General features: G+C 44.6%; 1 protein-coding gene across 11 annotated transcripts in view; it reads right to left on the bottom strand.

The window, feature by feature from the left end:
- CACNA1C (calcium voltage-gated channel subunit alpha1 C) overlaps positions 1 to 26,357 on the bottom strand; it is a 648,720-nt gene that overhangs the window by 169,638 nt on the left and 452,725 nt on the right. For all 11 annotated transcript variants that reach the window (XM_072766363.1, XM_072766357.1, XM_072766353.1 and 8 more), the window contains exon 9: positions 23,338 to 23,510. In XM_072766363.1, the coding sequence (XP_072622464.1) occupies positions 23,338 to 23,510 (173 nt within the window). The remainder of the gene's footprint in view (positions 1 to 23,337; positions 23,511 to 26,357) is intronic.

Raw genomic sequence — 26,357 nt, 5'->3', positions numbered from 1 at the left:
TATTAAAAAGGCACAATATAAGCATGATGTGCCATCATCATAATTATTATTACTTCTATAAACTGGGAGGAGGCATAAATGCCTGCCCTTGATCTGCAGCCATAATCCAAAGAAGAAAACCAGGGTTGTTGTGCTCTCAGCAGGCTCTAAACAGTGTTCCCAAGCAGAAAGTTTCTTTCCACAATTGTGGCGCCACTGAGTCAGGTATCGACTCAGGTAAGGGGAGGTGGGCAGTGGCAGGAGAAGGCAGGGGAAGGAAGTTCAGGTACATCAAACAGATGTCTGAACTTTGGCTCATGGCCTTCCTTCCTCCCCCACCCTTCCCCACTTTCATTAGGGGTGGCAGGACAGTGTGGAACATGTTCAGGTCCTTGGCATGTTGGGGGAAAGAGGACATCTGATCACACAGGAGAGCGTGGACATCCCCATGGAAAACAGAGCTCACCACAGCCACTGGTGTTGAGATGGGATCTTCTGGACATAGATGAAGGTGGCCTTTCTGTGTAAGTTCTCTTTGGAAGCTCAATTCTTTTAGGCACAAAGTAATTTTAGGCTGGAAGAAGGACATTATTCTAGTCCCAAACGCCTGGTTTAGCAGTAGCTGGTCCCCCATGTGCTTTGATATAAAAGGGACAGAGAAGACTTGTGTCTCCAATCCCTCTTCAACCCAGGCCATTGATGTCTACTGGTCATTCTTCATTTTAGGGTCTTGTACCCTCAGAGTGCAAATACTTTTGGATGTGTAATAGTAGTATCAGTCATTTCTATCTTAATACTAGTAGTATTAAGTAACAGTTTTTTGATCAGTCATTACATAATGGCTACTCTTTCATAGACTTTACATATCTAAATGATTCAAGCCTCAAATAACCCTATGAGGGATTATATGTTCCCATTATATGATCCCATTTTATAGAACAGGAAATTGAGGCTTAGGGAATTAAGTCATTTATTCAAAGAAAGCAGCTAATAAGATCCAGCATTTGAACTGTGGTAGATGCTATGCTATGCATCTCCCCTCTTGGCCGTTATGTATATTGCATGAATTTATGAACTCTTTCCCTAATCATAAGAGAGGACTAGAGAGCCGTGCAGATGTGCCTGGATCACTGAGAGGAGAAGAGGAGCAGAAAGTACAGGTGGAGGTTCTTGGGAGAAGCCACTTATTTCATAATCCTGCCCAGGGCCTCCCTGTCAGCTCTTCTGGACAAAGAGGGGGAGGCAGTAAGTAGAGCAGCATGGTTAGGAGCATGGGCTCTGGTGCCAGGTGGCCTGAGTCTGCAACCTGTCTCTGCCACTTTGGAGCTCTGTGACCTTGGACAAGGTACTTGACTCTCTGGTGGCTCAGTTTCTTCACTGCAGAGTGAGATCTGAATTCTACCGGCATTGCAGGGCTAGAAGGGGTAGCCTTCATTTTACAGGTGAGAATATTAAGGTCCAGAGAAGGTCAGTGGTGTGCCCAGGCTCACAAGGCTAGTTGGTGATAAAGGAACAGTCCTCTTTCCACCATCCAGTGCTACCACCTTCCTCACTTGCCACCCACTCACATCACAGAGAAAATGAAAGTCCACCCTGGAATATCATAGCTGAGCTCACCCCCGGAATTTAAAAGTTCCACTGTGGGTGAGTTTTACACTTTGCACCTTGCTCACTGCTGTTTACAAAGGCTATAGAGAGCTCACAATTCACTCTCATGTTCTCTTTTCTCTTGGGCTCTGCTTCCCCTTCATTGCTTTCTGCTGCTCGAGATAATTTTGACCCAGGTCAGATCCTGCCAGGAGAACCTCCAGGGGCCCAGCACAATCTCGAAAGATGTGGTTACCCACAGAGCGGTAGCCGCCTTGGGTAAGGAGCATTGCCTCTATGGAAGGGTCTTAACCTTGCCTTCTCTTCCTGCATGCAAGGAAGTCGCTGCCTTAAATTTCTAGGCTGCCTCCATTAGTGGCATTTATGTGAAGTGAGTCACTTTAGCTCCCAACCCCATGGTGCCTCTTCAGCCCCGCCATTTCATCAACGAGTTTATGGGCAGCTGTCAGAGTATCAATCAACTCGCCCTCCTCTGTGGCAAGTCCTTTACTTGGATTAATCTCCCAGCTCTGCCTGCTGGAGGTCTGCAGTTGTTATGTTCCTCCTTTCTGCTCCATTTGGGCAAAGACCCAGGAAAGGGGCGATCCCTTCCTCTGCATCAGTTAGATCCTGTTAGGATGGGGTTCAGAGCTCAGGATCATGTTCCTGAGGGGCAGCAGCCAGAGGTGAAGTTCTCAGGTAGAGAACTTCTGGGATGGTGAAGGGTGGTATGTCATGTTCTGGGAAAAATTAGAAAGGTTTAATCTAGATAAGGTAGGTTAGGAGGCCTCATTGCCCTCCTCAAATATTTGGAGTCTTTTCACTTCAGGGGAAGATATTGCCTGGTTAGAGTAGTTCTACAAGGATAAGCCATCAAAGAATAACTGGGGGGGAGGGGGTGAAGATTTTTGCCCTAACATAAGAAACAATTCTAAAGTGGCCTGGCTGCTTTGAGACACTAAGAGTTGCTCATTATTGGCAGTTTTCAAGCCTTTGCTGGGGGTTTAAGCGGAGTTTCCTAAGGTTTCTTTTGCTTAGAAAAAATAAACTGAACTTTACAACAAGGATGCATCATCGTGTTGTGGACTGTTTGTGGGGAGTGGAGTGGGGGGCCCACACAGGAGGGGTTCTTGAAGTCCTTACCTGATTCTCTTGTCTACTAGGGGAACCTTCCCTCAGTACCATTTTATCAAGTCACATCACTGTCCTGCTCCACACAAAACCCGAGGCCCACCTCCTGAGGCCCCTGTGATTTGCTTTCACTCTACTCATCCAAATTCCCATTCCATCTCCACCCAGTGAATACTTGGGGCCAGGCATTCAGCTCTCCTCTTCATCTCTGGTATATGCCACACGGGGCCAGCTTGGTTTGGTGCCATTGTATGCAAGGTGCTTGCACCCATCTTCATCTGGTCTTTGCCCTGCTGGAATGTTCCCTGGGCTCCTCCACCGGCACAAGAGCCTCTTTCCCTCCAAGTCCTACTGCCTTCCTGAAGCCTCCTTGAATTCCACAGAATCAGCATTCTTTCTCCCGAAACGTGTACTATTTGTACCAAGTATTTCAATGTTCTGGTATATATACAGGCCTTTCTCTGCTCGCTAGAAAGAGTACAGCTCTGTTTCTCATTATGCTCAGGAAACGATGCCATTTTAATTCTCACAACCACCCTGGGAGACAGCCAGGGAAGGTGTCTTCATTCACAGTCTCTAGATGAGGAGACTGAGGCTTTGCAGGAGCAGAGCCAGGGTGAGGATGCAGATTTTGTCTGTCTTCTGCTTGCTGTTGTTCCCCAGCCAACAGTGCCTTTGACTCTGGCTCATGAATGGAAGGAAGAACTGTACCTCACTGACTCACCCACTTTTTTCTGCTTTACTCGCCTGTCCTTTTCTTCCCACCACAGCTTTGAGCAAGCAGGGCACCTTCTATGGCACGATGCTGATTTCTCTGGGAAACCAGATTGGAAGTGCTGCGGGGCCGGGAGCAGGACTCATAACTTCTGCTGGAGGCCAGGGAGGCCATCCACAAGCACTGGTCAGCACCAGAACAAATATGCCCCATTTAGTTCTCTGCCATGGCTCTTCTTCACCCTCAGAGAAGGGTACAAATGAGCATGTCTGGGATGGGCCAGCGTCAGCATGGTTTCATTCATTCTGTTTCATCAGGGTGGGGATTGGAACATGCACAGTCAGCCACCCACTGAAGGCTCCTTCCTCCCTCTTGGGCTATACTGGGAAGGGCCAAGACTTAGCCACTGCTGGGTAGGGTTGGTCATGCCCACAGCAGCAGGGGTGACTCTGAACCAGGCAGAAAAGCAGAAACCAACCCCAAACCTAGTGTACAAGAAGAACTGGTAGGTTTTAATACCAGACAATGTCATTCTATTATTCTATTCAATAGCCTCTCCTTCTAGATTCTTCCTCCCAAGATTTAATCTGACTCAAAGGTATTATTTCACCCGTCATCCTTCCTCCCTCTTTTCCCTAATCTTAGAACTCTTCTGTCATTTCTCAGGAGAGTTGAGCTTGCTGGAGAGGCCGACTGTTCTTCTTTCAGAAGAGAGAAAGGGTTTTTGAAACCTAGAGAACAGGGACCACTGTTTCAACAAGCACAAGGCCTGGAGGCACTGGCAGGAAGCTGGAATGCTAATGCTCCCCAAATCCACTTTAAATGGGAAGCAAGACCTTGGGTTCATCTCAGCCTCACTGCCTGGGATGCAGTGCTACCTCTTGGTCATTGCTTCCCTTCTGGATCCTAGATTCTATGAGGATTCGTGCTGTGTGCTCAGTGGCTCAGGAAACCTAGAAGGAAGGACACAGAAGTTCTGGCTTTCAGATGGAGTCTCTGTCATGGCAGATAGGACAAGGAACAGACTTTTCAAATATGGAAAAGAAGTGCCAGTTGCGTAGATAACATGATGAACAGGTGTTGGTGGGTCTGTATCATGGGGACATGGGGACCTCAGGCAGATTCACACAACTCTACTTCTTTTGTTACTTGCACTGTGGGAGTAATCCTTATCTGATGGCTAGCTGAAAAGGAGTGAAGCTAGGGCATTTGCCTGATTTAGGGAAAGAAGAAAGGAGACAGTAGCCCATTTTTTATACAATAAAACTGTAGGATAGTGAGCCTCCTTGCAACAGACAGGAGGGACCAGGCACAGATGTCAGCACTGGTGAGGAAAGAGGGGCTGGATGGGGGTTGGGGAAAGAGACACAGGCTGAGAGGTGTTGTGGAACCTGTCTATGTCAGAATCAGGAGCCCTGAGTTCCAGGGTTCTCCTCAGTACTAACTCAGTGTCTAGGAAAGACACATAGTCTTAACAGCTCAGTGCTTCCCTCATTGGTTACTGGGAAGACCAATGAGAAGAGGTGGGCAATGATGTCAGAAGCACACCCCTAATGGAGCCATAAGGCAGGAGGGAGAGCGGAGATAGAGAAGCAATTAGTGTGAATAATTAGCTGAGTCAGGATAATTAGCACCGCCATTGGGAGAGCACTGTTGCACCCCTGACACCTCAGACCAGTGTGTGGAAGTGAAACAGCTGCAGGTGTCAGCTCAGGAGAAAAATTTTATAAAAACTGGAGGTGCACAAAAATAGAAGGGGTTTCTTGTGATTGAGTGAGTTCCTCCCACAGAATGTTCAAGAAAGGGGAAAAGACTATTGTATGGATGCTACAGAGGAGTTTCATGTGTAGATGGAGACACCAGGGGAGCAGGAATGAACCTCTGTGACACTTGCTGGTGCTGAAATTCTACCATTCGATGCTTTCAAGGCAAATCAAAGTTATCAGGATACTGGCTCTGGGAACAGAGCAGAAGAATGTGGGCCATGAAGTAGCTGCTGGATGCTGGAGAGAGGCTTCTATCTTGTAGCCACCTGCTGCTCAGCCAAGAGGAGGAGAACCAGGGTCTGCAAAATGAGGACACTGTCTCCCTGGCCCAGCCACTCATCACTTCTGGAATATAGGACTCAAAGAAAAAGTGCCAGAGGGGGCTCTAAGGGATAAGAATGCTCAAATATTTATGGAAAACCAGAGACTGGTTATTACTTTTACATCCTAGGAAACTGAGGCCTAGGAGGGGAAGGGTTTGTGAGATCACAGAACACTTTGTAGTGGAGCTGAGACTAGGAACCAGGTCTCCTGACTGCTTTCTGGGGTCTTCCTTCCCCTCTACTTCTCCTACCTATCACCAGGTATTTTGAGGTCTACCTTGTTCTTCGTGCTTGACTCTCTCCTGCCTGACAAAAGAGAAAGGCTGGCCATTAGAGTCAGGCAGCCTTGGGCATGAATCCTGGCTAAGTCTCCTGTTAGCTGCTTGGTCTTGGGCAAATTATCTGAACCTCATCTTTCTCCTCTGAAAAAAATGGAGATAATATTACAGATCCTGGAGGCTTGAGGATTAAAGATACTATTAGTTAGAGGAGATACTTAATAAGTGGTAGCTGTTGTTCATAATTTTCAATAATAATATTCCATGTGTAGAATGCCTGAACACTGTATGTATTTATTGGGGAAAGGAAAAGCAAAATGCAGGCTAAACAGAGGAATCTCAAGATCACTTGCTTTGCATCTAAAAGGTCATCTGGAGTCTGAACACTTATTAGTGATGATGTATGTGCTCCCAGGGCCAATTCCTAAGATCAGCTGTAGTTAACCATGTTCCCTTTGGGGCCATCAACCTCCTCCATGTCTTCATCATTGTTGTCAGTCCTTTCATGAAATATTCATGAAGTTCCTACTGTGTGCTAGCAGTGACTTACCCGGGCCATGGTCCCTGCCCTGGAAATGCTTAACAGCTCATGAGAAGACAATCTGTAAAAATCTTTAACTACCATTAACCGTGAGAAACCGTAAGTGCAACTGGAAAGAAGGTAGCTGCATTTACCTCCCTTTTGAGCTCCTTTAATTCTTTTTTATAAAACCCTAAATGAAACCAACAAACTGTCAGAGATTGTGTTCTGCTCTCCTAACCTGCCATCTGCCATGCCATAAAAGGCTATTTATGACCACAACCTGGGCACCATGGTGGCCCTTCTAGCCTTACTCTGGATGCCTCTTTGGGTCAATATGAAATCACATGGGTCCTGGGCCCTTTTAGAGGGATCCTGCCACAGATTTCTATAGCTTATTTGGAAAGAATCTTTACTTCTATGAACCAGTGACACTAGTAACAGCAAAATGGAGACTCAGTTCCAGTTTGGTTTTAAATAGATTTTGGTCTAAACATATTTATTTATTTTAGTATGCAACAACTGGATTAGCCTAATGACAAATGTCATCCCCTACCATTTCCAGAGCAACATGCCATTTCCGTTAGGAGCCATCCTTCCTAGCCAGACTGAGGCATGGAAAATAATTTTGGGTCATCAACAATTCCCTTCAGTTTCACTGATCTGATTAAACTTAGAAACGGAAAGGGGAATTTACAAATTAGACGCCGTTCTCTATTTATTACCAGAATGGTTGCTTTCCACTACATCCAGGAGATACAGTTGAGATCTCATTAAGTCTCAGCTTGTGATAACATTTACTCCATAAATCTCCATTGCATCCAGTGAATGAAACGAGCATTATGCCAAAGACCACATAATGGATGAAATCAAACCTCTGCCCCCTTGGAAGAGAGTTGACCTTTTCAAGCCTTAAAGTATTCAGCTTTCCCATCCTAAAGAAGCAGCTAAGCATTTATCCTTGGTACTCTCTTAACCATTTCCTGACTGCCACTACTAGCCAGCTAGCTGGCCTCATGGAGAGAGAAACAAAATAATGGTATTTCTGACACTTCTCTGGGTGTATTAGAAGAATAAAGGGGAGAAGAGACAAGGACCTGAAGAAAAACACCATGGAATGATCCTGTCCTCTTCCAGAAGTTAGAAAGAAATGTTGGCAGACAAGAAATGGAAGATGAAGCATTCAATTTGTATGTCTGATTCATTATATATCCTCTGCTGGATCAGATCTGGCCCTTCCTGGTTTTAGTTCTGACACAGTGACAAGGCAGGCCCCAGTCATCTGCTCCTAATGGCAGAGTTCCAGACATTCGGGGCAACCCCACTTTTCTCCCCCTATCTCCACCCCTTTCTAGTGGAGATTCATTGACTGCCTATCTGCCAGGCTCTGCGCTGGTGTTGAGAATACCAATTTCCCACCCTCACAAGGTACGACACACGGCAGATGGTAGAAGATGGATAAATAGACACACTGTATTGTGCAGGCCTGGAGTAGGTGTTCTGGGAGTGAGGAATGGTGGAGGGGGAGGTAAGGGTAGGAAGGTAGGAGCAGAGACAATGCAGTTCCAAAGGCAGATGGTGGAGCTGGGCTTTCAAGGCAGGGAGGGCATAATGTGGTGCCAGGAGGGTCTGTGGAAGAACAGGCTGGTTTCCAGGGTTCGAGGAGTCCTTCAGGAGACCCTATACCAATCCTTGGAGTCTGGAAGCTGCAGGCTTCTAGAACTGACTAAATTCCTCTGGAGTATGATGGATTGGAAAGACCCAGGTTTGGTTCAGATTCTTAGGACTAAAGCTAATGTGTGCCCATTTAGAACTATAGAAACAAAACACAGATCTGGAAGGGGTTTTTGCAGCTGTCTGGCCCAACCCCTCCTTTTACTTTTGAAGGGGCTAAGAATGATAGATTGGTGGTTGGTAACTGAGTGGGAGCTGGAAGCTTGGGCGGCCTGTTTATCCCAGGCTCCTCAGTTCCACTACGACACATGGACTCTCCCCACCCAAAAACTCTGACTGCTAGGAGAGAGGTGAAGGCCAATTCATCTCACATTCCTGTACTCTCAATTCCTCTAATCAAGGGACATGACTGCATGAATTAATGTGATTATGGAAATTATAATTAATGAAAATGATTGTATACCATCTGAGAGGCTCAAGAAGAAGGTCTACAATTTTTACTAAAGTGTGGGATCTTCCTGCTGGAAACCTAGGGCACTGGCTTGGCTGTCAGCAAGTGACCATTGCAACTTCTTAGTCATTGCCAAATGGCAAAACGGGCTGTGGGTCGAGGGGGCTAGGACCTTCTACCATTGGCATTACTTTCCATGCCAAGCAGAGGCTCTCCTTTCAGGTGATAGTGGAGGATCTTCTTCTCTGCTTCTGGGCACAGCTTCTAGTCATACTGAACTTGGCTTACTGAAGCAAGTGATAATAAATATGAAACTTGAATTCTGAATATTTCTGAAAAAAAGGGTCCTCAATTTTTTCTTGCCCATGTGGATGGTGTGTGTGTATGTGTGTGTGTGTGTGTGTGTGTGTGTGTGTGTGTGTGTCTACATGTATGTGTTGCTATTTTCAGAGAATTTTGTTAACATAATAACTGGCCTGATATTAGACACCATTATCATATCTCATGAGTTATTGAAATGAGATACAATGGTTGGACAGGCTGATTTGAAGTTTGGAAATGGTAAGGTAAACAAAGACTTTTCCCCTTATAGCCAGCCTGTCAAGCATATAATTAAGGCTTTCCACCTCATCAGTAAGTCGTTGAGAACAGATCTATTATAACACACCCAAGCAAAGCACAGGCAGGTACCAGGGCTCTTGTATGATTCTTTAACAGCTTCGGGTCCTGTGTTTGTATTTTCTCTTGACCTCTAATCTTGGACTGTTTGTGTTCCTGTGATGAGGCACTGTGAAACCCTGCGTAGAAGAGTTCAGGTGTATTAGTCAAAACCAACTTTATGTTTGGCAGATGAATTTTTGAACATGATTTAGGAAAGCATCAAAAGCTTCTTGATCTAGACATTTAAAAAGTATCTTAAAAGAATACAAAAAAATATCTTAACACCCATACTTTTTAGTAAAAAAACAAACAAAAAAACCAAACCAACACCAGAGAAACTTGTCAAAATTCAAAATATATATTTTTGGAAAGGACAAACTTTAAACTTCTTTTATCGAAGCTCTGTCTAGTGAATCACCTTTATAGATCTTTGCTGGGGATAGTTTTGGTCAGTGTGATAAACTAATATGAATTAAGTCTATATTGCAAAGAGTATATATGCACATGAATCTGAGTAAATGGTTAAATCTTTCTCTTCTCTTTTTTTCTTTCTCCTAGGCTATCTGGAGATTTCACCTGGAACAAGACATTCGACTCCTTTACTTCCATCTTCCTCAATGACCTTCGCAGGAGATCATTCATTCATGGACAATATTTTGGGAATAGGGTCTTAAGTGCAAACACATTTGCTTGTTCATCCTCCTGTTTGAGGATGGGTGGTGCTGAATGTCATGACATGTGTGGGTCCTGCTGGTGGGTCCAAACTGGGGGCAGGAGGAGGAAAGTTATGGCTTTTTAAGTGAAGCCCAAGTTTAGGTTTGAAGTCAGGTGTTTGGAAATGAACAACACTGTTGTTCTGTTCCAGAAGGCCTTTGCCCAGTTCCCACTATGTCACCCTTGAGTACATTCTGTGATTTGCCCTGACAGTGTTGAAACCTGCATGCATCTTTGAGAGAAAGTAAGTTTGTAAGCACCATGAATGGGAAGGAAATCTGCCCTTGACTCTCTTCAGAAAACAAACCAGTTCTAGAGGAAATAGGGCCTTATAGAAATATAATCCAGATGCTTCTTTTAGCCTTCGGGGCACTTAACAGGTAGGTAAGGCACGACTGGATGCTGCATGGTTGTGCCCAGAGGCTGGGAGATAGACTCAGGGATCTAAAGACCCCTTTGTATGCCAGGACTTTAGGATTCTGTGATTTTCTGATTGTGCTGGAGCTATCCACTTGGCTAAAGAAGGAATCCAGGGCCCACTATAGGGATACAGAAAGGTCACTGCAATGGACTGAATATTTGTGTTGCCCCAAATTTGTATGTTTAAAACTCTAATCCCAATGTGATCGCATTTGGAGGTGGGGCCTTTCGGAGGTCATTAGGTCACAAGTATATAGCCTTTAGGATTGGGATTAGTGGCCTTAAGAGGTCAGGGAGATAGCATGCGTTCTTTTTACTATGTAAGGACACAGCAAGAAGACACGCTCTATAAACAGGAAGAGGACCCTCACTGAGAACTTGATCATGTTGGCGCTCTGATCTTGGACTTGTAGCCTCCAGAACTATGAAAAATAAATGTCTGTTGTTTAAGCCAGGCAGCCTATGGTAATTTGTCACAGCAGCCTAGACGGAGGCAGGAATAATACTTAACTGGATTGGCCTTCCCCGTTCCAGCTTTCCCTCTTCCACTGCCTTCAGCCCAGCCTAACACTGACATTTTTGCCTTCTGGTTTTAAGAGTTCCATCCATCTTCCCAAGGGACCACCTTTCTATTAAGCAACTCCTTTAGGGTGATTCTCTGTTGTTCTGACCAGGCTCTAGTCCTGTCCCACTAACCATGAGGCTTAAACACAAAGTGATCACAATGATTAATAGTCCAGCACTTACAGCAGGTACTATAGTTATTTAAGAAGACGAAATCTTTCCTATTATATGGGAGCATAAATCTCTTCTGGAAACACTGTAGTTATCACCAGAGGCATGTGCATTTCCATTTGATGAAGTAATCCTGAAGGATGGAGCCATCAAAGCCCTATGTTTGGGGTTGTTACTCAATTTTTTTTCTTTTTTCATAAGTCACTTAATCATAAGGGCAGGGATTAAATGACATAGGGTCACTTGAATTCTATATGTGGTACCTGTCAGGGGAAAGATACTGCTTGTTGGTTTATGGTCATGGATAGAAACAGGCCTTGAACAGCTGGGACCACGGGTTGACATAGCTCCCAAACAAACAAACTTCCAGGACAAACAAACTTCCAGGGGGAGTCCTTCCGTGGGACAGGTCACTGCTGTAATTCCTCCAACCATCCCGGGGTTTGGAAAAGCACAGGGCATTTATTCCAAAGACTCCTTAATCAGCTAGCCCCCAGGACTGTCCTAGTGGATGCAGGCGTCTGGTGGAGTGCCATCTTTGCAATCCGTTCCCCTTCTTTGACCCTCATTTTGGCCATATCAGCCCCTGAAATGACTGACCTCCCTGATTTCAGCTTCTCCCTCCCTCTAACCACTTGCTCCCATCAATGGTGTGGTGACCTTTCAACAGGGAACTCTGCTTAAGTCTCTTTGGTGGTTCCTTCTTATCCACAGGATAAAGTCCATATCTGAAGCCCTTTGGGACCAGGGTTGTCTTCCTTCTGGTTCTATCTTTGGTTTCTCCCCATGCACCCTAAGATCTTTTTCTTCTTCCTCCTCCTCCTCTTCTCCTTCCTCCTATTACTTGCTTCTACACTTGATATATGTGGCTCCCTCAGTTTACAATGTCCTTTCTCATCCTCTTGGCCTTGTGAACTGCTCTCAGTCTGTGGGTATTACAGTCTCTGTCATGTGTCCACCTAACCCCAGTTGTTCTTCTTCTTCCTCCCCTTTGTGCCCCAGCACTTAGCTGGAGCTGAAAACTATTCTGACATGGGGATGGGAGCCACACCCACACTCCTAGGCCTGGCTTTCAAAGCCACCTGCATGCCCCTCCACACTCCCTCTCCCTTCCTTCTTCTGCTGACCAGATGTGGAGGATCCACGGAGGCTTCTGAGGCCCAGGGGATGGTATAGCTGCTTGTAGGAAGAAGTCCTGGTTCCTGAAGACTGTGTGGAGGTAAACTTCCCCTCCTAACAACACCAAATCCACACTGAACTGTGGAACAAGAAGTAACCTTCACTGTTCCAAGCAACAGACTCGATTTGGAGATTGCCTGTGACGATGACTAACCCACCCTGATTCTAATGGCACCCTTTTAGAATCATTCCCTGGGGAGGCAGCCCTGTTCATCCTCTCCCAAATGCTACTCCCTCTCCTCTGAATTTCTCCAGTACCTTGTCCATGCCTTCAACTCTCTGCTGTAACCTGTTTATGCATCTGTTTCCTTAACTAGGCTATAAGTCCTCTTAGGACACTGACTGTGTTTATTTTTTCCTGGTATTGGAGTGACCAGTTGGTACTTAAACATGCATTGAATGAATGCACAAATGTGTCTCTCAAACAAACATATGTATGACCTTAGGAGGTCTTCCCCAAATTGTTCACTACTGTAAGCCAACAATCTCAGTTTCTGTGCTCCTTCCACTGGTCTTCCATGCCACGTGCCCTGATGATGGCAATATAGTATGTGGTTAATCTCCCTCCATTATCAGATGATGATTTTCCACATCAGCAAGCAATGATAGAGACAAGGAGCTGTCACTCCTTCTTCACTAACAACCTTCTGACAGATAATATATCTTGATGTGACATGGGACTTTTATCTCCCAGTGTTTATATGGAAGGAAGGGAGGGGTGGGTGTTTTAAGTCAAAGGCAACTGTACTGTGGGTGGCTCTGTTTGGGGGCTGAGCACTGGTTATTGGAAGAAATGGATTAAAGGGAAATTTAGGATGTTTCATCTCTCCTTTAATCCCTTTGCTGAGCTACTTCCAGCTCCCAGGTGTGTCAATCCATTTGCAAAACACCAAATTAAAATAAAACCAGTACTTTCGTGGGTGCCTACCCTGGGTGAGGCTGAAAGGGCAGATCCATTGGTCAAAGAGTTTTGTGGCTTCCTGTAGGTGACAAGACTTTTCCAAAAATACCACATATAAACTCATAATTGTGAGGCTGTTCCTGGTCAGAGAGCCTTCTTCTGGGCCCCTATAATGCCGAGGTTCCTGGGATTATCAGAGGCTTAGAAATGATGACCATGCAGCATTGCACAATCCTGCATTGTCAGAGACAAACTATATCACATACCACACAGCGGATTTGCCAAGGCAGGAGAGTGGATGGCCAGTGAGCTACAACACCCTATTCCTGGAGAATTCTGGCTGACAACATTCTCCTCTAATCAAGTCCAAAGGGGCTCTGAACTGAAAGAAACTCTGGTAGGTCATATAATTCATATGTTTTCTTTCAAGCAAGAGCACCTCTTAAACCATTTCAAATGGATTTTCAAAAAAAAAAAAAAACCTTAAATGTATTTTATTTTTATTTTAAATAGGCTCAATGCCCAGCGTGGGGCTTGAACTCATGACTCTGAGATCAAGAGTCACCTGCTCTCTCAGTGTGTCCATTGAAAGATGAATGGATAAATAAGATGTGGTCTATGTATACAATGGAATATTACTCAGCCATTAGCAATGACAAATACCCACCATTTGCTTTGACGTGGATGGAACTGGAGGGTATTATGCTGAGTGAAATAAGTCAATCGGAGAAGGACAAACATTATATGGTCTCATGCATTTGGGGAATATAAAAAATAGTGAAAGGGGAAAGGAGAGAAAATGAGTGAAAATATCAGTGAGGGTGACAGAATATGAGAGACTCTTAACTCTGGGAAATGAACAAGGGGTAGTGGAAAGGGAGCTGGGTGGGGGGTTGGGGTGACTCCGTGATGGGCATCGAGGGGGGCACTTGGCGGAATGACCACTGGGTGTTATGCTATATGTTGGCAAATTGAACTCCAATAAAAAAGTAAATTAAAAAAAATAGTCACCTGCTCTACTGACTGAGCCAGCTGGGTGCCCCCCACTCTTGAGTTGTTGTTGTTGTTTTATCTCAGTTAACTTCTTTGTTTTTACTTTTTTGCTTGAACAAGATAATGTCATTACTTCCTTTCATGCTTCAAACATGATTTTATAATCATAAAGCTCATATTTTTCTCTTTCTTTAAAAATCAAACTCATGCCCCTTTATGTTAACATTTAAGTTAAATTTTCCCTGCCATTATCTCTCCTCTGTTGCCCTCCCCTCTCCTCCTTTTCTCTGTCCATCTTGCTTTGCCCATTATATTGAAGGTGATAAATGCTATAACAAGGGAGATGAAGAGGTTACTCTGGCCTCTGAGGAGTTAGCAGGGCCCTCTTCTAGTTTCCTTCCAGTTGGAGGAGGGGAACAGTTATGACATCGCTAAGGGGAGGGGCCGTGGTATAAGGAGTATATAGGAGTATAAAGGAGTATAGTACACAGTCAGCAGAACTGGCTCAAGGCCTACCTCGCTGAGGTTAGGTGCAATGTACAGGGTGTGACATGAACAAGGTTGTCTCTGAGCCTCAGTTTTCTCATCCATAAAATGAAGATATGAGCCCCCATCACGTAAGATGATCTTGGGGAGGATATAATGAGACAATCTATGTCTTCCCCACCCTCCTTGCATGCAAGGAAAAGACATGTCCCCTGTCACGCCCTTACCCCTGTCCTACGTCTACTAGGAAAGCCCATAAAGGACTTTATGTGTCCACTATTCAATCTCTGAACCCAAAAAGCACAAGCTATGGAACAATGATTCCCTCTCAGAGGGAGAATGTGGGAGTGAGGGATCTCACCTTCTTGCTCTGTTGACCATCCAGCTTTCTCTTTCAGTGAATCTATAATTTTAGCTCCTTCCAATTGTTCTTATAGGCCCACTTTCTTAGCCCCTAAATAATTTCTACCCACACTATCAATGATGATACATTTTTCAAAGGCCTACTATGAGTATGGCTAAGACTAGACAAAGGGTATTTGGCCAAGTAGGCCAAGTAGGCCAAACCTTAATATTCTTAATCCACAGAGCTGGATTCAATTCAATTCATTTCAATATTTTTTGGAGGGGGAAATGTCTATTAAATATAAATCACTGTCCTGGATGCTAAGTGGGAGAGTGAATAAGTTGGAAAAGCATAGTCTTTGCCTCTCAAAGGCTTTCTGTATGACAAGAGGGCTGATCCAGCCCCACTCCCACTGGTGAGGCAAGGCAAGGCACTGGTGAGGTGAGAGTGTTTGGCAGTACCTGTCCTGAGAGGGAGAGTCTGGGAGGACTGCAAATGTGCTCCTGGTAATGAGATGATAGGCAGGGTTGGAGCAGGTGAGTAGGTGAGGAGGGAGATGGTATTCTAGGCAGAGATGCATGGAAGTACAGAAGCAATGAAGTAGCAGGCCTATTTGGAAAACAAGAATAGTCTGGTTTTGCTGAAGGGCAGAGGGAGTGATAGGTTGAAGCTATTGACTGGGATAGATCAGAGGTGCTGGGAATACAGATATAAGATGTTTAGGCTTTATTTTGCATCTGTGGGGAGACATTCATAGCTTTTGAGCAGAAGACTGACTTGTCAACTCTAGAAATACAAATTCCTCTACATCATGCAGGGTGTGTGGAAGTGGGGCCAGGGGCAGAGCAGCGAGGTGGCTACCTTGGGAAAGAGAAGTGGAGAGAAGAGGAGGGAGAGGGTGGTGAGACTTTAGCGGGGAGTGAAGGGGAACAACTGATAAGATGGGGTGGCTGACTGAATGAAGGAAGGATCACAGGAGGAGGGAGGAGAGAGAGAGGAAGAAGCTCTTCTAGTCTAGTACCTGGTAGCTGAGAGGATGGAGAAGCTGCTGAGACAGAAGAGGCTCAGAAGACACTGGATGGGATAAGACCCTGGCTGGAAGGCAGAGGATGCCCTCCCCCAGGCCCTGGAGAAGAAGGGGGCCTTCCAAGACCTGGGGCCTCACTGACAAGTCCTGGCTTTGCTTGGTCCTTCAAGAGCTAACAATCTCTTTGCTTTGTCCCTGCTGGGCATGTGATTGGCCAGTGTTCCAAGGAAAATAGCTCTTACTTGTCCCCTTCACACAGCACGAGCAGCAGGAGTGATCTGGTGGCTTGGTGGGTAATCCTGCATCCCTGGAAAACTGCAGCACTGCCTAGCAAGTGCCTGGCTGGGTGCCTGCTGCCATGGGCATTAGCCAGTAAAGTAAACCAAGAAAAAGGCAGGTATCTAAAAAGGTGTAGGAAGCCCTCTTCTGGTACATTTCTCAGCTGGTATTGACTATATTTCTCACCATAAATGTAACCATTTGTCTTCTGGAGCTTGCTGGGTGTAACTGTTTTTTGGCACGAGCCCCTCTAAAGACACAGCCCTGTGTGTCTGTTGTCCACCTACAGCTTGCATCACCACGGAGCCCTGGGCTCTGCAAGGATGCAGCAAGCTTCCTTCTGTCTTGAGAGGGCACTATAAACTGGGAGTCTCCTTGAGTGAGTGGTGGTGGGGATGGGGTAGGGAAGGGTGCATAGATGCCTCCAGAGAAGGAACAGGGCCCTAAGGCTGGCTTGGGCAGGCCATCAGTGTCTGTCAAAATGCTATGTGGTGTTTTCTTCTCCATTCCTCCAGAAGCATATAGCCTTCATTCATTGAGAAGGCTGTTGTGGTCTCCAAACAGCTCAAAGTAAGCAAGTTTACCCCAAACTGGTTTTGCTTTAAGAAATATACAGCAGCTCCCTGAGATTGACATGCCTAACTTCTCACTGTATATTCAATACCATCCCTCAGGTAGCTCTCCATGCTCTCCAGGCTGGGACCATCTACAAACTTGCAGGGCCAGACAGCACAGCAGCCAGACTGCTCCAAAGGCAGATGTGCTACTGGTGGAAAGGCTACCTGGGTCTCTGTTATGACTTGATCCCCCAAGTGAGGTATTACACAAGATACTGGGTCCAGGGGCCCCACCCAGGGGTACTGATTAATACCAGAGCCAGAAAAGTCCATGAAATAGCCTCACTGCAGAGCTCCAGTGTATAGCGGCTCCTACTAGTCACCAGCATCTTTAAGGAACAGCTCTCTGCCATTCCTCAAGAGCCTATACCTTCCCATGACACTGCAATCTTCCTACCTAGCCACTATGCTTGTTTACAGGGGTTCCATGCCCTTTTGCTGAGCTTCAAATGGCACTTTGCAAGACTGGAGCATGATTCAGAGCTAGTAGAGAGCAGATGTGTGTATGAAGGCACTCCGAAAGGGAGTCATTAGTGATGCCACAAGAGAGTCACTTCAGAACAGGCAGAATGAGAAAGTTACTCAAGTCTGGCAATGGTCTGAGCCTTTCTGTTCTATCGGCCCAGGGCAGGGCAGACGATGCTTTGCCAAAACTGGCTTATGGACAGGCATTCACAAACTTTTCTAAGTCACTTGACTTATATGGGCAGTAATATTTCTAAGCCCAGGGCTTTGTCAGGGAGTAGGGACATAGGGTGAATTAAGGGCAGCTGGCTGAGAACCTCATAGTAGCAGGCATGCAAAGAGGGGAACACATCCCAAATGCCATGGGAACACAGAGGGACGGTTAGGGAGGGCTTTTGCCCAGAGTTGTCTGACAAGGCTTCTCTGAGGAGCACCATGGTGTGGTGGAGAGAGTCCTGTATAGGGAATCAGGGGACCTGGCTCTGAGTCTTGCCCTCTCTAATAATCAGCTCAGGTGAATTGTTCCCATGTTGGACTCTAGTTTCCTCATCTTATCTCTAAGGCCACATTCCACCACTGAAGTTTCAGGACCCTGATTAGGACCAGCTGGGAATTAATGCAGAGGACAAGAGATATCTGGGGTCTGCACAGAGTTTGCTTTCACGGAGTGGCATGGGGTCAGGATGGTCCTCCAACATGTAATAATGGAAGGGTGCAAAATAAGAATGGAATAAAAAAAAGACAATTGTTAGTATTTCTTCTCATGATTGCAAAGCCAGATGCATGGTGGGATTCTGTCACAGAAATCTAGATGTGCCGTAATCCTCGACCACAAGTCAAGTCTAGGGTAAATACTGATTATACTGATTAAAATGTAGAAAAAAAAAAAGGTTTAAATAATGATGCACATGCCCTTGACGTGTATATAATGTAAATCAGTGATATTCAGATTACTGCTCTCAAGTCACATGGGGCCCTTTTGTGGGCAACCTGCAGCTCTCATAAGCCCTTACATTTCTGTATTTCAATAATACACTATCCTAGACTCTGCAGGGCATGTGGCAGCCACGCAGCTCTGTCAGTTAATGATGATTGCAAAAGTGGCTCCCAAGTCATGTAACTGAACACCACTGGTGTAAATATTTAATCCTGCTTATCTATGTGGAAATTCAATGTTTTGGTTCTACTGTCTGTCTGTCTTTTATATGCTCATCCACATAAATGTCTGTCTTAGACTGCAAGCTTTAGAGGGCTGAGAACGCATTTAAATTGTCTTAATGACATGATACAGAGATGCCCATATGGATAGATATTTAATAAATGCATTTTTTTTTTATCTTGAGGAGGAAAAAGAAAGAAATGTCTGACTTTATCTCTTTCTCTACAGCTCTCTCTCTCTAATGACTGGCCTTCTATCAGGTTCAATATTGAAGCTGGAAAATTGGCCTTGTCCTTTGGAGCAGTGTGTCTCTCATGATGACAATGGGCTCTGTGCAGCAATGATAGTTTTATAAGTGGTGCCTTCAGAAGAGATGCTCGTTGCTGCATCCAGGAGGGGCGCAGGCCTCCACATTACCCTAATCCTTCCTCGAGAGGAACAGGGCTTGGGGACCAAGACCCATGTGGCTGTCTGCTAAATATGTTATAGTGCACAAGCATGCCCCTTGCTTGCTTCTCTTATTATTGGTTCTAAGATGGCTCTTGAGTGTCATTTTCTCCTTTTCCCAAGGCTGTCTGTAAGCAGTTGCAGAGGCAATGCCTAGTACTAAAATGACTGTAGGGAATCCCCGGGTGGCTCAGTGGTTTAGCGCCTGCCTTTGGCCCAGGGCGTGATCCTGGTGTCCTGGGATCAAATCCCACATCAGGTTCCCTGCATGGAGCCTGCTTCTCCTTCTGCCTGTGTCTCTGCCTCTCTCTCTGTGTGTGTCTCTCATGAATAAATAAATAAAAATTAAAAAAAAAATAAATACAATGACTGTAGATGGAGATATAATGCAAGGCTGGCCTTTGGATCCTAGCCTCTTTAGGGCCACAGGCAGCCTAGATTGCCTGAGTCTCCTCTCTCCTTTCTGGAAACTCTTAGATGGCTGACAGCATGGCCATGTCAACAAAAGGAGGTCTGCAAACAATGCTTGATACCATTCTGTGAAGTATCTAGACTCAAGAGACTCATGAAAGGAGACTCTGATTTGCCCTCAAGCTTTGAGCCTCACCATTTCACCCACTGATGACCTCCACATTGGTACCCCAATGATCCACTTTCAGGCTTTCAGGGCTCACCCTGCTTGGCCTCAACATGGACCCTCCTTCACTTTTCTTCCTGTCTTTGTGGCCATGCCTTTCTAAGTCTCCCTTGCTGGTTCTTCCTCATCATTCCTGTCTCCTAACAATACTGGGGCCCAGGTTCTTAGGATGCATCTCATTTCTGTCTACACTATGCCCTCGTATCACAGTTAGGTGAATGCTGACTCTGAAAATTATAAGTCTGTCCCAGACCTTTCCCCAAACTCAGATTTATCCCAGTTGCTCACTCAACATCTCTACTTGAAGTCCAATGGACATTTCAAACTTAAAGGCCTAAGATGGTTTTCCTGATACTCTTGCCCTGATATCTTTTCCTGTCACCATCTTCCCTATATAAATAAATGATGATTCTGCTCTTACCACTTTTGAGGACAATCGCTGTGGGATGTCCCTGACTTCTCTGCCTCTCACATCCCATATGTGATATATCAGCAAATGATGCCATTCTGGAGCCTACCACCTCATGTTACCAGGCTAGTGCAACATCATCTCTTGAGGCAGTAGTCTCCTACCTGGATCTCTACTTCACCCTTTCTTTCTTTCTTTCTTTCTTTCTTTCTTTCTTTCTTTCTTTTTTTTTAATTAATTTTTATTGGTGTTCAATTTACCAACATACAGAAAAACACCCAGTGCTCATCCCGTCAAGTGTCCACCTCAGTGCCCATCATCCTTGCTCACTTTCATTTCATTCTGCAAATGGTAGCTGGCATGTCTGTGAGGGGTGGGATCCCATTAAATATGTGTAGGCCATGTCACTTCTCAGCTCGAAGCCACCAGTGGCTTCTTGACTCACCTCTTGTAAATATCCAAGTTCCTACAATGATTTTCATGATCTACTTCTTGGTTAACTTTGGACCTCATCTCCTACCACTGTCCCTATTACTCACTCCTCCGTGGTCACATTAGCCTCCCTTCTGTTTCTATGTCAGTCATCTTCCTGCCTCAAGGCCTTCGCATTGGCTATTAACTCTGTCTAGAATGCTCTTTTACCAAATATCTATGTTTCATTTCCTTACTGCCTTCAAGTCTTAATTCAAATGCTACCTTCTCAGTGAGGTATTTCCTGGCCACTACTCAATACTTCTGTCTCTCTCTCACTATTTTATCATTCTCCACAATATTTGTGGAGATTCTAGCATACTATTTAATTTATTGTCTGACTCCCCACTAGAAATAATTTCCATGAGGGCAAGGAGTTTTGATTATTTTGTTCCTTGCTATATCCCCAGTGCCAAAAACAGTGCCTGGCAGAGAGTTGCTCCTTAATGGATAGAAGGATGGAGGGAAGAAGAGAAGAGAAGAACGAATGAACAAGAATATATTTTTTTTGTATAATTTTACTGGCCACATCATTTACTCTAATAACTTAGAGAAATGCTTCCCAACTATGCCCTTTCATCTCTATTATCTTCTCAACCCCTGTTTCTTCTACTTCCTCAGTGGATTTGTAGCTCTTCCTAGAAAAAATGAGTAATTGGGCTCCCTCTAGGTAAGCCCAGCTACCATGGAATGTGCCATGGAACTGTTCCCGTGCTGGAGCCAACTCTGTCTTACCGGTGCTCACTACGTGTGGCATCTCATGAGTGCTGACGGGGATTCTGCCCAGAAGTTGCCAGAGCCATCGATGAAGAGTAATAATATCTTTTTTTCCTTAAAATACTATTTAATTTTTGAAATTAAAAGAACTGAAAAATATACTAACTGTAATCTTTTAACAATTTCAAAGGCTAAGATATTACTTTAATTGAAACACACATGTAAATTGTAGCAGCATTTCTCCCTTTGTATTTGTTTTGAAGGGCAAACTATGAAGTTCTGAAGAAGAGAATATAGTTCCTAAGTCATAAAATTGCCTTTTCTGTAGATCTCTTAGGTTGCCAATTTCTTAATAATTAAATCACATCAACTCTGCTTGTAATTGGACTTCCCCAATAGACAGCTCTTTGGACCCATTTTCTGGCTCCATTCCTAAGTCTTTTACATTCACTTCATTGCAAGTGTCTATTTTTACTCTCTATATCTTGCTTTTTTTGATACTTATTCCCTTGGTCCATCCCCTAGAACTATTCCACCATCATCTCTACAACTGAAGGAGCCAGGTTCCCATTCCATCCTTCTAGGACAGGTTGGCTGAGGACATTAAGCAGACCCAAAGGTCTCCCCCAGCCATGGAGAAAGAGTACAAGGTGAGAGGCACAACAGTTTCCAGAGTCCAATTTCATCCATATTTGGGCTTACGAAAATTTGGCAGAGACCCTGTCCATTGGGGTGGGCATTCAGTATGCTCTTCCCAAAGCTTAGCCAGAATGTGTGTAGATGGGCCTTGTCAATGTGACCTGCTCTAGCAGCAAAGGATACTCCATGCTGGGAACTCCCTGGAATTTATTCACTTAGTGAGCAAGGCAGAGAAGCAGCATATTTCTCCTTGGAAGCTCTTGCTTTAGCCAGAGAACAGAATAACTATATATCTCTGTGGATGACAATGAATTGCTAAGTAAGTAGTAGACATTGCACATTTTTAATAACATGGTAAGAAGCATACTCATCACCGTTAATCATAAATTAGGGGCTCCACCCTGACTTAAGGTGACGAGCCAAGATGCCAATTCCTGTGACTTAGAGGTAAGCTTCTCTGTCACTCACAGGCCAACTTATTTATTCACCATACCAGTCAGTTCACAAATGAATCAACTACTCCACAGTATCATCAACAGTATAATACAAGCTGCCAGGCATTTTTCCAGAAAGACCCTCAATGGCATCATTGCTCACTGTGACAATCCATCAAAGGTGTTGTCTTCCAACTTCAAAACTACTCAGTAGAGCATTTAAGGTCTCCTTATGTTATTAAATTGTGTTGTTACGAGTCTCTTGTTATTTATGTGTTTTAGTTTTGTATTTGCACCTTGATCAGTGCTATCAGAAAGGGAACAGTTGATAGATGTATTAAATCAGTCTTTGAAATGAAGAGCACAGGTTCTGTTCTCTATTCACATATTTGATTGTCTCCTTTACCTTTTACCTCCACCTGATTTTTCTCCCAGATTCCCAGTTAGAACTCAGTTACTAGTGAGTAGAAACACATAGAAACCAACTGGGGAGTTTGAACATAATGGGCATAATTAATGCCTGTTCATAAGGACAAGAACTAGACTCACACATTTATATATGTGTGTTAGGATATATATGTATACACATTCCTACGTAATAGGGGTTTTAGGGCAGCCCGGGTGGCTTAGCGGTTTAGCGCCACCTTCAGCCCAGGGCGTGATCCTGGAGACCCAGGATGGAGTCCCACGTCAGGCTCACTGCCTGGAGCCTGCTTCTCCCTCTGCCTGTGTCTCTGCCTACCCACCCCCACCCCCCGCCGCCATCTGTGTCTCTCATGAATAAATAAATAAATAAAATCTTTAAAAAAAATAGGGGTTTTAAAACTTTAATGGGAAGACCATAATCTGCTCCCCACCCAAAGAGTTAGAGCCTAGAGGAAGATGTACGATTAAAAAGAAAAAAAGAAAAAAAAAAAAAAAAAGAAAGAGTCCACCTTAGCAAAATCTCAACTGGTTTTTAGACTTTTTGGATTCTAAAAGGGATGTGAGGCTTTACAGGTCAATAGCAATTATTTCACATCTGTGACTAATTTCTATGAGCAGTAAAGATAATCAATATATCGAGTGTTGCTCCAGGAAGACGAACTGTAAGAACAAGTTAGTGGTAGAAGATCTCACTGTTCTGGCCCATTTCCTCCCTCTCCCAGAGCCCAGCCCAAGACAGGATGGCTGCTCACTGTTTCGGGGCTTCTCCTCATCCATGCCTTCATCCTCATTCTCAGGGTCGATGTCCTCTGCCTGGGTGATCCAGTCCAGGTAGCCCTTTAGGTCCTCTTCCAGCTGCTGCTTCTCTCGAAGCTTCTGGAAATCGCCCCGAGCTTTGGCCTTCTCCCTCTCTTTGGAAAACTCTCTGGGGAGTGAGAACATGGAGGAGAAGGGCCAGGTGGGCAGGAAGGAGAGATGGAAATAAGAAACAAAGGGATTAATTTCTTCACAACAGGAGACCTGCCCACCTGCTCCTGCTTTCTACAGTGTTCTCTCCTCATCCTAGCCTTTGTCTTTACTCTCACATAAACAGAAAGTCACCGAAGTGAACATTCTTGATATAGGCTACCAGAGTACAAAGGGATGGATAAAGTCCACTTCCCTTATTCTTGGATCATGGTCACAGCCTTTGCCTTTTAGTAACAACTGTTCTCCAGTGACCTGGAAACCCCTTTCAAACAGTCACTAAAAACCCTCCATGACAGTTATGGATCGTGCATTTTCATTCTGCCCAGAATTGAGTGGTTATTGGAAAACCTCATAAGTGGTTCTGGGTGATAAAGGCGTTAAGGGCCAGTGGTGTGCTGAAGTTCACTCACCCACACTGATTCCTAGGATCCCACTGCGCATGGCTCTTCACTGCTCTAGCTTCACTGATGTCTCCTTGTGGCTTGAAATTAGTGTAGTGGGAATATTTACACCACAGAAATTGGCAAATGCCACAAACTAGGGCTTTTTTCCCCCACCAAAGAGCCAACTGGTAAATATTTACCAGTATACCACTGATTTAAGGCCCAGGAGATTTAACTACCTCAACCCCCATTCTTATTACTAGAGTTTGTTTTGCCACTTTTAATATGCCTGGAAGGATTTCTAATCTAGAGAAAGTTCTTCCCCACAAGGAGATAAATGAGGACTCCAAACACAAGAAAATGTCCTGGGGGCTGCCCTTTTAGTTAAAAAAAAAAATCTAATCAGGCTGGAAAAATACATAAAAGCAAGATGATATAAAAGTTAAATGATGCATTCAGTTTAAAGTAATAATAAGTAGAAATTGGAATTGGATTGGGATTTGCTGGAAGAAAGTCCTATTGAAAAATTTCTGATAGAATGGGTATTTCTTTCCTATTTTCTGATTTTGTCCTTATTTTCTCTCTGACTTCAAATTCACTTTCTGAACAGGAAGGGGCTGGGAGCAGAACATAATTATCAAGAAGGCTAGTTCTCAACTCTCAAAGCAAGTCTTTGTCTTTTCTTCCAAAACAGGTACATTAGGAGCATTTTAGTCTTTGATATTCAGTTTATGGGAAATGGGGCCCTCAATGGTGTGTGTGTGCATGTGTGTATGTGTGTGACATGCACTGAGCATCTTGGTTAATTCATAGAGACATGATTCCTCCTTCTCTCCCCAGTAAAGGCCTAATTCAGAGCAGAAGCCTGTAGAAACCACCTTGAAGGAATGTCTTGCACAAGTCATACCTAAGGAAATGCACCTTGGAAGGAAGGGCACAGCAACAAATCATAGGAGGACAAAAGCTTCTGAATCAGTCATATAGGGGTGGCTCTATCACCATAACCACTATCTAGTATTTCCATTTTGTGTGTGCTGCACATCTTTTTAGCATTCACCATTTTTATGGATAAAAAAGGTGTTAGGAATGGGAGTGGTCTAGGGAATTTTGTAATTGGGAGATGTGGCAGCTCTCAAGTTAATGAGTTTTTTCAACTGTTATCTTAATGATGCTCTACTTTGGATGGAATTTTCTTCTTCAGTTTGATTGAATTCAATTCTAATTGGATTGAACTTGCTCTTTCTCTGGCTTCCTGCCAACTGGCAGGTACCTTCGTTTCCCTCCCAGGGAGTTTAATGCCAGGGAAAGGGGCCAGATTGACAACTCCAAATGAAGATAGAAGCTTTGCCTTGCTTTGTTCCTTCCTTCCTTTTGCTGTTGGGTATGAGCATGGATAGATCGCCTATATCTGGTCTTACCCTCTGGGCTGTGAATTTGCTCTCTGAAGACAGTCACTTTAACAACACTTCCTTCCCCGTGCAAATTAACTCCAGCAACTACAATTCCAGGACCCTTCCCTCGGCTATCTTCCTGCCTACATACATTTGTATTCTCCATTCTTTTTCTGTGGAGGGGTCTTGGGGATTCATTTTAGCTCTTTTGGGTTATTTCACAGAGGGCTTAAATCCTAGTTATATAACAACTACCCATACTGCTTCTGGAGTCAGGACAATAGGGTTGGGATCAAACTGCAGTAGGGGCAATTGACCCCATCCTGTGTTCCAGCCTCTGCTCCGTGGAATGAAAGTTCATCATCCATTCCCTAAGACCCTGAGGAACTACCATAGACATCTATGAGGAGAAAAGAAAATGAGGCTGTGTTGGGGGTTTGAAGGGAATAAGAAGAGGCAGGGTTGGATCTGAAGCCCTGCTGGCTCCCATTGGCTCCTATGGAGTGAGGATATAACTCAGCTTGTGGCTGGATGGAAAGTGAGCCAAGTTTCTTTCTCCAAACTCCATGCAGTATGGGATTTGCTGGGTGGTGGTATGTGGTTCTCTTTATCTCCTCACCTGTATGCCAGCCATGTGCCTGCTCTGAGGACTGAGCTAATGAAGACATGAAGCCCCAGCCTGACAGGCTGTGCTGGGCCCAGGGACCAGAGCTGGCTAGACAGTCAGTCACAGCCATGGGATTTGTCATAGGCAGGAGCACAGCTCCTGCCAGCAATGGCCAACATGAAAAATGAGGAGTAGAATCCAGAGCTGGGGGCCAGGGCTCAGTAATGTAAAACATGCAGAGGGAGCTGTATGCGGAAGATCCAATCAATACAAAAGGCTGGGGCTCTAGGCCCTCTGATGATCAATACAGTTGATACTCATTATTCACAGATTCTGTATTTGTGAAATTGCTTACTTGCTAAAATTTATTTGTAACTCCCAAATCGATCTTTGTGTGCCTTTGTGGTCAAACCCAGACATGT

Source organism: Vulpes vulpes, chromosome 8 (assembly GCF_048418805.1).
Source record: "Vulpes vulpes isolate BD-2025 chromosome 8, VulVul3, whole genome shotgun sequence".
Taxonomy (NCBI): domain Eukaryota; kingdom Metazoa; phylum Chordata; class Mammalia; order Carnivora; family Canidae; genus Vulpes; species Vulpes vulpes.
This window is presented reverse-complemented; position numbering and strand designations above follow the sequence as displayed.